Source organism: Idiotropiscis lumnitzeri, chromosome 13 (genome assembly GCF_059441095.1).
Source record: "Idiotropiscis lumnitzeri isolate Australia: NSW breed Sydney's pygmy pipehorse chromosome 13, RoL_Ilum_1.0, whole genome shotgun sequence".
NCBI classification, from domain to species: Eukaryota; Metazoa; Chordata; class Actinopteri; order Syngnathiformes; family Syngnathidae; genus Idiotropiscis; species Idiotropiscis lumnitzeri.
The window spans coordinates 4,645,732-4,659,551 of record NC_142403.1 but is presented as its reverse complement, the minus strand read 5'-3'; the positions used below and the strand labels follow the sequence as shown (position 1 = coordinate 4,659,551).

The following is a 13,820-nucleotide window of genomic DNA, read 5'->3' as shown; positions in this document are numbered from 1 at the left end:
AAAAATTGACAGCAGAATTTACAAGCATATTAGCCCATCCCATTAGCATTTATGTAATTTATTTCATGTGCCTGTCTCGCGTACTTTCAAGGTGTGCCAATTATCTCATCACACCCACTATAAGTAACATGAAAATTTGTGCGCATCCCCCAAAGTGGCATGACCTGGTTAATTCTAAGGGCGGGAAAAAAATTGGATCCCGGAGTTCTCATGAGACATGAATCGCATTAAGATCAATTTAGGAAATACAAAAATCACACTTTTAATGTGCATACATTTAATTCCGTGACACACTTAAGCCAGTGGGAGAAAAAAAGTGCACAGCAGCACACATTCCCGACATAAGCACATGGAAGAATATGCCCCACATGTACCTGCCACGGCACTACAGATGGAAACAAGTCGAAGATTATATTAACTCATAATTGCATGTAAATGATCAATAATATGGAATGTGTCTTTTTAATTTTTGTTTTTGATCACTTACCATGCAGTTTTTGAATTGGTTAAGGACACAATGCTGACAATCACATTGATTGCGTTCAATTTCATTATGCAACAAGTGTTGCATCAAAGCAATATTTCCATCCAAAGATGAGTTCTGCTTAAAAACACACATCACATCAGTTTCTATTTAAAGGTGCAGCCGATTGTAAAGGGAAGAAAGTGATTGTCACATACTGAAAGTTGAGCACTGACCTCAATGGTCTCCTTCTAAAATTATAGTCTGCTCGATAACTGATAGGGACACATTGTGGATCCTTACTTGAGCCCCTTCGAAACTGATCTATCTTCCAGACAGAACAGCTTAAAACGGACTTGAGTGTCATCTTCTTAAATGAACACCATTCTGTTTTTTAACACATTCAAAACTTTTTTTAACACTTTGACACTGTGACTAACAAATATGTTACGGTCTCAATAAGAATGACAAAATACCGAAAGCTGAGATAGCTCTTTAAAAGATAACATTCAAAAAGGTGGAATTGTTGAGTGACACACAATGAAAGACGGCTCATAAATACCAACAATATTTAAAAAGATTACCTCTGCAAGCTCTCTATGTTGACCTCCGTTGGAAATTGAAAATGTATGTAAATACACTAAGATGGAATAGTTACAAGATTTGAAAACTGAAAAAAATCAAATAAAATGAAACAGAATTTACAATGGAATGCAAACTGTTACAAGATGAAGAGAATTGATCCTCCTAGTTTTTACTATGCTATCTTTCTGTTTGCAGATAGATCGTACTGAGCTGGGAGCTGCACACACCTCTCATCACACAGTCTCAATTGTGACAGTTCAAATAAGTTGCCACGTAGCTGTAGATGAGTCCGATCATAATCAGATTTTCGTATGATAGTTTTACTAGAGCTAATTTGTGGAATTTAAAATAAACTGTGGAGAAAAAAAACCTAAAGAGCTGGGGAAAAAAACTAAAGCAAGTTTGGAATCAGCAGGCCAGTTTTATTTTTAATCAGCATTAAAACTTTTCCCAAATTGCTCCCAAATGTAAATCATTATCATTGTTGTTGTGTTTTTGAGGAGGGAGTGGGCGGGACATCTTTTTATGGTGTATTTTGGATGTTTTTATTGCATAGCACTTTGAGATGTAAGTGCTATTTCCATACATTTTTATTTGAATTATTAAAAATATTCAAAACAAAGTGGCATTTTATCTGCATACCGCTGCTCTCCCCCAAAAATGAATTATTTAAATTTGCAGGCTGCTCTGATGTGCAAAACTAAGGAAGTGAGCGCACGCATGTGCCATATCTCACAATCCTGCACAAGCAAGCAAAAATGAAAGCACTTTGCCTTTTTTTCCTCCCCCAAGGGAGATGCTTTGAAGTTTTTGGACCTATCACACTCTACTTCATCCTGCTATATCCCACCTACCCAACTGACCCGATAAGTTCCCACATCATTGCAGTCCACGCCATCCTTAATTTACTGACACTATTTTTTCAGTCTGACTGTCTGCAAAGGGATGTAAGGCTTAAGGACTGACGACAGAGCTACAAAAAAATAAAAGCTCTTGTCTGTAGCAGCTGTATGCACCACCATGTGCATGCATTGGCTACAGGTGGCCAGTTGGTCCAGAGCCATGCAGGGGCCTCCCCTCTACACGGCTGAGGTGACCTTGGAGCAAGTGAAGTTTGCACTGCAAAAGCAAACAATCAAAGGGCAATAACTGCTTACGGCGAGTCGGAGGAAGTAGCCAGAAATGGAGTATGAGATGGATGAAAGACGGAGACAGCTGCACCACTGTAGATTATATGTGAAGGTAGCACTCCATTGCCTCACTTTCAACTTGATTTCTGGAATAAGTGACTAACTGTAGTGCGTGTACCCTGGAGCAAATTAGCAGTAGTGTTAGCGCTACATATTCTAAAAGCAGATGCAGGCACCCTGAGAACATTTCTTCTTAAAACAATCTAATTTCACAAAGCATCAAAGAAGATGCTAGCGAACACGTGCCAGGCAAGCGGCTGGCGATGTGCATTTGAAAGAAAAAAAAAACACTATCAGTACATATGAGGGGCAGTCAAAAAGTAATGAGCCCCAAATGAATTTAACCGACTGAATAATATTTATTGATATATTGACTGATATATTTTCATGTTTTTTTTTTTATTTTAAAAGGAGCTCTCATTATGAGTTCAATTGTATTAATGGGTTAAATTAAATTACTTTTGGACCATCCCTCATACATGCATAATTCCAAGCAACAACAGCCCTGTGGTCCACCACTTTCCTTTTGGTAGGAATGTACCTGCACATATCCACTCTCAACAACTCAGTGATGACTTTGATGTCAATTGTGTTCATTTCAAATTGCAGGGAAGAGGGAAAATTGCACTGTATTAGTTGTGATCGCAATATCTTCTGGTTAAAAATAAAACAGCGTGACTGTAGCTGACAAGAGCAATACGTACAAGCATGTTGTCCAATCCCACTGGCATGTAGAATGGCTCCAGAATTATGTTTATGTTGAAATTAAGTGACTTTGCAGACAAAACAAACAACCAAGTAGTAGACCAAACAGAAACAGAGAGGTAAGGTAAGATGGTGAAAAAAAGAACATTTATTACTCACTCCATCATAGATGTTGGGATGGAGCAGCAGTCCTGTATTGCAGTGAGAGGTGAGGTGAGGTGGGCAGTGTACGAAGCCTCCACCACCTGTTTGTTTCTGTTCACCACATCGAGGTAGCGGTTAAACTTCTCCCGAATCTTCTTGGCCAGCTGCACAAGAAGGAAGAAAGTCAAGTTACAACCACAACGAACATCAACAAAGTCGAACTAGATAAGGTTGCTTATATCAAACAAAATCAATGTTGCAAATAGAAACATTTTGCTCTAACTTGGTGCATTAGGAAAAGTATGAATATTTACATGAAGAATTGAACCTATTGCAGTTACATTAATCATGTTTATTGAACACGACCTGATTAAAAGAATACAAAAATAATTGAAATCCAACAGGACAGGTCATGTAAATAAAGCAGCAAAAGCACACTGAAAACTCATGACATCAAATTCCTGTCTTTGTGTTTTTTCAAACCCAAAAACCTCCAGACATCGGCCTTCAAGCTTGTAGGCGCTGAATTCAGTGCTTCCGCCATATTGCATTGATACTTTACTCTTGCGTAATGCTGACATATTGTGTGGTGGAAGAAGTCACATGAATTTATGGGAAAAAGACGTATTAAAAGGATAGACTTGTGGTTTTATGAATCAGTATTGGCCTATGAAAAGGAAAATGATGCCATACAATTAATTGTTTGTTCTTTTAACCCAGGCCTACATCAGATAAGTGTTTGAAATGAATACAGGGGCATACTAGTTGGACCATCAAAGATGAACTTGAAATTACATGAAAATAATGAATCCTCTGTTTCTGTCATTCCTTTATTATTTTAGTTTGAACATACTTAGTTGAATCGCTTTCTATTTGGGGTAGGAAATGATACCAAAATGACTTGATGATACTGGCTCAATGTTACTTTGCCAGACCAACGTCCTGTTTTCTACGTTTGTACTAATTAAGATGATCCTAAATGCATTTTGACCACGAGGAGAAAAAATGTATTGATGGTGCTACACAGTTTTTGCATTCATGGATTTCTGTTGGGAGGTGCTAAAACGTAAACAGAGGAGCAATGAATGAGGATCTAGCAAGACGCAAACAGTGAAATGAGATGATCCCCGAAACGCGGAACCATAATTACTTCCGTCAACACTCTGCCACGTGGGCCAAGTTTTGTGCGCATGTTTGCCACTACATAGATGTATTTCATTTACATTAGAAGTAACATTTGTTTTTGTAACGTGAACGAGTACATAGAAAAATGGGATTAAAAAAAAAATCCCAATTGGGCATCATGTTCAGCATGCAGTGTGAACATGATCTAGTTCCTTCCCAGCGATATACACGTTTCTGTGGCAAGGCATTACCTTTGCTCAGTTCAGCGGGCCGTCAACGCATGCTTGCACGATTCAGCCACCTTGTTTTGGCAAAAAAAAAAAAAGTATTGTATAAAAATAAGTAATTGGTACGGAAACCAAAAATGCAATCTTGAGCACACAAATTTGTTGGTGCATTCCTACTTACGATACATAAAGGTGAACTTTAAAAATGAATGAATTAATGAAGGAATGAACAAATAGAATTTAAGAAAGTTAAAATGTTACTTAAAACATTGACTGAATAGGTAATAAGGGTTTTATGATGTAGCAGCGTTACTCTGAAAATCCAATGTAAACATCTTAACAGTGTGCTATTTTTCAATTTAAAATACAAAGATATACATGTAAAATCGGATATTGAATTTGTATAAAATGTATTTAGTTTCAAGATCAACATTTTTTGGTAAAAAAAAAAAAATATTTGTGACTGCAGTTTGTCAAATAAATTAGTGAAAACATAAAACACACACTTCAAACCTTGGGGATACAAAACATACTGGGAAATAGGAACATCGCTCAAGAGCAACAAATGCCTATAATGAAGGAGCAAATCCTGCAGCTGAGCTCAATTTAGAGTGTGCAAGATTGAATTAAAAATAACCTTAACAAAGGCCCTTTGTTCACATCCCGTAATTACCAATGCCAGCAAAAGTGCTATGATTCAAAAGAGGAACAGGAAATTGTTGAGTGACCCACTGACCGCTTGCCCACCTAATCAGGCCACCATTAAATTCTGTCAGGCGTTGAAAAGGAACCTCATGCACAGCCCACAATTGCTTGTACGGCACCACAAAAACAGTTCAACACAACTCCTGAGATGTGCACTTACACACAGACAAAGTTAACGCAAGAAATGTGTTATGACAAACACATGATATATCTGTTGCAGCATAGCAAATAGAGGCAATGAACTCTGTGAACATATACATATACACACACAAACAACCAAAAGGGGGAAAATGGGCCTGTGTTCAATTGAGGACTGTTTCCATGATTGGGGACTGGTATGGACACTAATCTCCACTTTTAACAAACTTACTCAAGAAAGCAGAAAATTTGAACATGTGAGCTAAAGCTTGGGTTACAGTTCGCCTCAGTGCAGACAAAGAAAGCCATTCCAACATGCGCTCTACACTTTAACCACACTCTTGCAAACACAGAGCTCCTCTCTCCTCACCCTGACCGAACCGACCAGTGTGTAGGGATTGCGAAACCCGGGCTTCATTGCGGCTTCACACTGGTGCAGGGTGCACCGTGGAGTCTTACACTTACGAATATGACTGCCAGACAACACGCAACCGCAGCCACTGGCAAAAGCGCTGATGGCGACACTGACTCTTATTTTGGAGAGCATGTTTGAGATTACTATAGGGAAGAGCAGAGTCGTGACGAAAATTGCATGACCGCAATACCACGGCAAGGCACAGCGCCATCTGATTGGCCTAGAGAATAAACCGATTTCAATGCGGGATTGTTAGTCGACTGCTAACAACAACAAGGACAACAGAGAGTGATCCGGGCATATGTTGTTAAATGGCGGATTATAGTGTATTTAAAAAAAAATAAATGAATAAAATAAAAAACCAACATGTATTCAGAGCTGGATTGTAAACTGTGTGAAAGGGTTTGAAAGCACGTTCTCAGTAGTAATCCACCACCTAAACCCAGCATTGTGTCAAGAGTGAGCAATATGTATGAGCAGTGACTTTTTCCTTTCATGAAAGAATTCCATAACTCTTAAAGATAATGATATCATAGAGGACTGTTTTTTTTTTCTCTTTGAACTTCTATCGTGGTTTTAAGATAGATGATGAAAACAACAATCATTTGCTCTTGCTTATATATATATATATTTTTTTTTTTTAAACTGGAAAGATATATCTTACAAGGAAATGGCACATTTACAGTACTGACAAGTTAAAGTATGAAAAATGACAACAAAGTCACTGATGCACTGGCTTGCACTCACGTTTATTAGGTACAAATGTACCATCAAGAAGCCAAAAAGATTTGAATGTATCTGAAAAGAACAGATTTGCCAAATACACTAAGTACTAAAATCATCCCAAATGTGCTTTTCCAGAAATAGAACACTCAAAGATGTCTGTGTTACTCTTTTCCCGCACATCCACTTCTAATTGAACCTCACTTTGGCTCAAGCAAACGATCCCTCTGCCCAGGAGACGACAAAGCCAACTATGTGAGAGAAGCCGTCTGAGTTAGCAGCTTCCGACTTCAAAAAGGTTTATGGATAGAATATACGGCCACGCGTTGAGATGGCCAAGGTAATAAAATTATTCAATCTACTCTGCTGACGAGAAATGAGCCAATGCTGCTGGGACTAATTATTATTTGCACACCGTAAACCAACATTTTCTCAAGAGAATTTTAAACGAGATGTTTGCAGCAACATCAAAGTCTTTGCACCTGTGTGAGCTCAGGGCATATGTGCACACCTTCTCAATTGACACACTCCAAAAACAGGCAAGTACTGCAGCAACACATTCAATAAACGTGACAGAAATGCTGAATGGTATGAAGAAAGCATTAACGGAGTAACAAAAAATTATTTGAATCCGAAACTATCGTTACATTTAAAAATCATCGCATCCTTGAATCATATAGCACCCCATGTATTGAATTGTCTTTTTATACAAACCAGATATAACACTGTATAAATCCTTTTGACGTTGCTGATGATTTGTTGTTTATTTTTCTTGGGAGAGCTTTTACATGTAGTCCTATATTAATAAACATGACAAAAGCTACAGCTGTACCATATCGAATCAAATCGTAATCCAATTGAATCAAACTAAGTTGTATTGCTACATTTTAAAATTGTCACATCCTTCAATGTATCGATAAAAATCGACTGTTCTGGAGCGATGATATAAGTATAATAATACTGTATTGCATTTGCACGACAAGTAAAAAAATTAAATCAACGGACTTGTTCGAGAAACCACTGTTAGCGTATTAGCTGCATGGTTCTAAATCTAGGGAAAAAGTAGCAGCCTATAGTCCGGAAAATATGGTAGTTTAAATGGAAGCTAACATTTTACCTTAATGCGTGGCAGGAAACTTCATTTGATTTTGTGAAAAACGCTGAGTCATTTTGATGATCACCATCTCATGGGAATTTGGATCACGACCAAAAATGAGTTGAAACATATGCCAAAGTTCAAACATTATTTTGAAGGGCGTCTTGTCGTCATGTGTGTGGAAATCTTGGTTGGTAATTGGACTGTGTATTAACATTTTAAAGTGCTCCAAGTCGCCGCAATTCTGTTACACCTACCGTTATAAAATACTGTTAAGATGAAAATAACTAATTTTTTTTCCAGAATCAAAGGCTTTTCCTGAATTGTTTATTGAGAAAGGGAGGTAAGTGGAAAAGGAGATGAAAATATATTCACACACTAGAGCAGGAAAGATTCCGGTGATGCCAAAGCATTTTTTATCAGTCTGATCAAGCGTTTCAGTGTCATAACATTTGGAGATACCCGAGAATAAACAGAGGACTTCTTCCATAATAACATGGAAAAATATCTGATTCATGTGTTTCTAATTGTCTTTTTCTTGTCTAAAGCTTTAGTTGATTTTAGCATACCAATTCAAGAAAACTTGTCTTTTTCTGTTAAAAAATCATGAGGGATGTCACAAGGTCATTTAAAAGATAAATTGGTTACAAATTTTCATATTTATTTGATTGCCTCTCTCACGCTATAACCAGCGAGTGCTTTCTCATTTGCCTGTCTAATAAAAACCACAAAACATACGTAGGCTGGTTACAAAACATGAACGGAAGAGCACAGATCTTTCAATAACACTCCCGTTATTAGTTTCCCATTTCTTAAAGGTACAGTGTGTAGAATTTAGTGCCATCTAGTGGTGAAAAATCACAACCAAAGTTCCAAGTGCATGCATTTTGAAGCACGCACATTACGGTGCCTCAGAGAGATCATATTTCACAGGCCTACCACCAATTTCTTCAGCAAAAGTGCAAGTAAAATGTCATCACAAATGACTTCTAGTATTCCCCCACGTGACTAAGTAAGCACATTGCATTTGTTACACGTGATGTAGCCATGATCTTGAGGAACTATGTTCGCCAGGTTTGTCTCCTTCGGGTGTCCGTAGCGGAAAGATGAAAGCGAAACATGACAGTCGGGGAGGTGCGCCCTATGCAATAGAATTAAAGATTACTCCACCAACAGTTCTATAAAAAAAAGGCTGAGATAGAACGTAATTTTTGCATACTAATGAAATCAATATATATTTTTTAATACAATTTTTTACACAATGTGCCTTTAAGGGCCATTCTGATTGTTTAGCGCTTTATTTACGTCTTTGGCAAAAGTTCAACATCTCTGTCAACAAGGGACGAGCATCCGCATTCATTTAATGCTGCCGCATCTGACTTCTGTGATCGGATGTATGGATTGTACATTTGGGGAATTTGGGAACAAGAGCTATATGACGTGATTACCATCGAATTATACCTTTGTTCGCATCATTAAAAACAACACTAGATTTTAATAAAAACATACATGCCTGAAATTGATTTTTGAGGGACGAAAATGAAATAATTTTCGGATGTCACGCGTCGGCTATTTGTGTTCTAATGATCATGAATGTGGTGGTGAAACTTCCAACTACATATCCACCTTTAAGATCATAGCAATGCGTTATGCATTTTGCCAATGATGGTGACACAGCGCAAGAATTACAACATAGATCCATCCACTAGTCCATGTTAAGACTAAACGTATATCGTAAATTGAGACAATTTTCTATGAAATTTTTGTACATAACTCAAATTGGACGGAAAAAGGAACATTCAGAACTCACGTTTCCACTGAATTTGCGCGATTACAAAAACTTGGCTCTGTAGCACCACCAACCATCAGGAGGCACTTGAACACAGACAGCAGTGAAAACTCATTCAAAGAGTCCTTCTTGAAACATTCAAATAATACAGCAAATGAATAATATATTACCTCCATTATTCAAGAGAATTTTAGGTGGAACACAAATGTGTTTGAGAAAATGGACAGAAACAGTTTCTAATAGTCCAGACTGAGTTGGCTTTGCATTTGTAAATATCAGGCAGCCGAGGGACATATGCATTTCTCACACGCACTGAGGCACACACACGCACACGTGGACACTCACCACTCCCTCACAAACACACACACACACTGCTGTCACAGCACAAATGCAAACATCAAGCTGTCTGTTCCCTTTTCTGTTGGCAGTTCACCAGTCTGGTTTTCACTGTCACTTTTCTGAGAACGCATACGCACGAGTGAAAATGCCCTAATACACAAAATCATATTCCTGTACATCAGAAATTCCTACAGTTTACCTTTCATATTTTCCGTTCCTATTAATTTCCAAAATGAATGCCATTGTCACTTTTAAGTCTTCTGACTGTGTTGAGGACAGCGCTGTGATAGGATTGTGAGCAGGAGAGTCCAAACACAGGCACAACTTCAAAGCAAATGAGACAGCAGCAGCAGAATTTTAATACGCATCGAAATCACCCCGTCTTCCCTTGAACCGGCTGGATAGCATGAGTATGAAAGTGTGTGTGCGTGTGCCGGGGTGTGTGTGTTTGTGTGTGTGTGTGTGGGGGGGGGGGTGCATGTGTGTTTCTTTGGAAATTAACTGTGCCCGAGACAAGACCGACACACCATCTGTGTGACAAACACAGAGGAAAGAAGAAGGGCCTGTGTTGCTCACCTGCTGGACTTCTGTCTCTCCATTTGATGTCTTCTCGGTGTACACAAACGAGTTGAAAATCCTCTGCAGAGAAACAGATAGGGAACAAGACACTGAGGTTAGATCAATATTTGGATCCAATTTCACAAAACTCCAATGTGCGCTGACTTGTATAGTTATTGACCTGGACGGACAAAAAAAAAACAAAAAAAAAACACTGATGTCAGAGTTTGATGATTTGAAGTTCATGTGAAGCAAAAAGAAGAGCAGCTTTGTGAAAAGTGATTAAATGAATTCCGCATATTTTACAGCGGGGTAAACATCAATATGGGTATGACATTACTCAACTTCCATGTTTTTGCCCCTTAACTCTTTAAGTCTCTGTCTAAATCACTGCTTCTCAATTATTTTACGTTACACCCCCCCCAAGCGAGAAGCAATTTGGAGAGAAGACCAGTAAACCAATGTGTAAAAAAACAAAACAAAAAAAATAAATAAATAAATTGTTGAGAATTTTGATTAAACATTATCATGACTATCTGACTAACCACGGCAGACATAGCACGGATGCACACACTCACTTCTACAGCCAACACTAATGTTTGCGCAGCGGCAGCATGTAAGCAGGTTCTTCACTGCAAAAAAACCACAAGACATAACACAGAACAGCAATTACCTTGCACGGTCCACGCCTAATGAAGCTGATTCCTTTCAGTTTGTTATCATTGGCCATAAACATTCTCACCGCTGCGTTGAAAGCAACATGAACACACACATGTCAACTGGTGCGGTTCCAGATGATTTCATAAACATGAGCTGCATTTAAAGCATTACTTCCACCAACATTTGAGGAAAGGTGTGTCAACCTTGAAAAATATCAGAATTTGAACCAAATGCTCTCAATATTTAATGATTTGCCAAACAGTGTTCTGTTCTTTTGCAGCCTTCGTGGAATAAAAAACAAAACAAGAAGGATAGGGGTTTTTCAAATGTCAAATAAACAGGAACAAGCAAACACAAACAAGACTAAAACTGAACCAGGAGAGAAACTCCTGCTGTTGATTAGTCGTCTTTTCCCTCCAGTGCCTCCAGTGTTTGTTGTTGGAGCAGCGTTGCGGTTTTCACAGCTATGGTGCAGCCAGGAAGGAATGCTCCCCTCTGAAACCTGAGAGGGCTGAAGTTGCCTATAGGTCAATGTGGGCCCGTGACCTCCCTCGCCCCACAATCAAACGCTGACTTGTCCACAGCCGTTCAGAGATACAGTAAAAAAAACACTAGAGATACTTCTACGACATTGCTTTTTCTCAAAGGCTGGACAAAAGAGACGAAAAGACAACTCAATGACGATCTCAAAGCTATAGAAGGAATGTAAATTTTAAACAGTAGAGGAAAACTTCTCACTGTGATGGCTAGATGGTTAAAAATAGTAATTTGCAGAGTGGCAATCCATTTACATGATACAATTCAGAGAATCAATGATGTCAGCATCTGTCGCTCTTTTATAAAATCCTGACGAAAAATGGGCAAAATTTATGATATACATGTGGGAAAAGAGCTCCAAATAGTTAGCTTTGTCAAAATTCTTCTCTATTGATGACAGAGCTTTTGGCTCAGTAGACCACTGCTTACATCCCTCCACCTAGCGGTTATTACTCTAAAACTACAGAAGATTGGCTGATCGGAATTTAAAATTTAAATAGCAACTCAAAATGAACAATATAAGAATTTCCCAATGCCAAACATATCTTGTTTCACTAATTCTGGTGGATCAGATATGGGAATTGTGTTTTTTCCCCAAAGCATTCAAACAGACAGTCGAACCAAGGACGCCAGTGTTTCAGATGGAATCCTTTTAATTGGGTCTTGCGCTCATGAACTCTCACAAGACAGTCTTCTCCTTTATAGTGATTATTGTATTGTTTTTGTTGTGCATTCGGAATACAGCACAATGATGATAGCAGTCAAAGAGTAAGGTGTCTAATCAGGACATAACAGCGTAACACTGTGTGCCACATTCATTTGGAGTTGGGCTAAAGCACAATAATGTCCTATGGGACTATTGATCAGTGTGCCATGTTTTGTTTTTTTCGTGAACACGCAATATTATACACGGGGTGTATCACTTTGTTAGGGCCCAACGAAACAAATGTGTGATTCGTCGTAATGCTATGTAAACTGAACCCATACTGCCCCACTCAAATGGAGACTCATATACAAGCCAAATGCATTGTCATTGCTCTTTCACCATTTTGCTGGCAGCACCTGACAAAAAAACTCATTTATTCACACATTTATGCAAAACCTACTGGAGGCCAAGGCATTGGTTTTAATTCAACTGTTAGATAAAAGTTTCAAACCCATGGGACTGGATTAACTATACCCTCCTCCATGCTTCTGGTGTGGAGCTCAGCCTTTGTCCTTTGGTGCACACCTTTTGCTTTCCACCTTCTTCCGACCTCCCTGCTTTCAGCCAACGCTCCACTCTGCTTGCACTACAAGCAGCTGAAGCCAGGAATGCAGCATTAGAATTTGCCTCTGATGCATGTCCAATACTCCCTTTTTCTACAACCCTGTGTCATGACTTTCTCCATATCCTTACTTTCCCCAAACAATCCCTCATACATACACAAAAGCTACCCAGTAAAAGAAAAACTCACACCCTAGCATACAAAATGTACCTGAAGTACCTTTAAGGAATATACAGTATTCAGTATGTCAAATAATTCATTACCCAATACATTTGAATGATGCACAGAGATGAGAGCACGTGTTTGGCGTCTTTAAAAAGTAGAGTAAGAAAAGAAGGGAAAAGCATGTCAAAAGTGGATCTGTAAATTTCATTATAACAACCTTAAAGAAACCAATGCCTTTATAATTAATTCGGTCTACATTTCAATCCGGTGGAACAGGTTGACTAAATAATTGACTGGCTAACAGAATCTACCAACTGCACTCTGTTGGATTTTGGAGGTCCTGGGGTCAATTTAATTTGCTTCAATCCAAGTACGAGAAAACTTCAGGACATAGCACGAAGGTCCTAGTCCACAAACTGCGGAAATATTTGTCGGTAGCATGCTAGTCAAAGAACGGGGTGAAAGTGGTTTGATTGAGTTAATATTTCCTACTATGGTACATTTAAGACCTTGTGTGCATCCATATGAATTTTTCAATGTGACAAGAACCGAAACCCAGTACCACAATTAATTTTAGGTTTATTGGCCTGTATTATAGCAAGAAAAGAAAAAAAAACTTGTATTTTGTAACAAAAGAAAATAATACAATTTTACAGCAGTAGAAATGTTCGTGTAAGAAAATACATTACTGCTTGTAGCAAAAAGGACTTGTAGGTGTGGAAAATAATTTTGTAATTGTAGCAAAATTAAAAAAACATTTCTACCTGTAGAAATAACACCATGAGCCACAAGTGTTTTTGCTGTTAGTGTACAGACATAACTTTTGCCCACTTGTGCAGATGGCTAATTTGTACCAGTACACTTTGATGTGTGCGCTTGGTGCATGTGTAATTAGCTCTCTTTGATAATAAGGTACTTACATTTCTCAGTTTTCGATACGACATGAGAATCAGACAATCAGAATGTCTTTATTGTCCCTAATAGAGAC

General features: G+C 38.4%; 1 protein-coding gene across 1 annotated transcript in view; it reads right to left on the bottom strand.

The window, feature by feature from the left end:
- The window catches only part of cachd1 (cache domain containing 1), a 74,318-nt gene that overhangs the window by 36,337 nt on the left and 24,161 nt on the right, over positions 1 to 13,820 (bottom strand). The window contains exons 2-3 of the mRNA XM_088313789.1: positions 10,221 to 10,283; positions 3,103 to 3,251 (exon numbers count right to left, since the gene is read on the bottom strand). Of these exons, the coding sequence (XP_088169915.1) occupies positions 3,103 to 3,251; positions 10,221 to 10,283 (212 nt within the window). The remainder of the gene's footprint in view (positions 1 to 3,102; positions 3,252 to 10,220; positions 10,284 to 13,820) is intronic.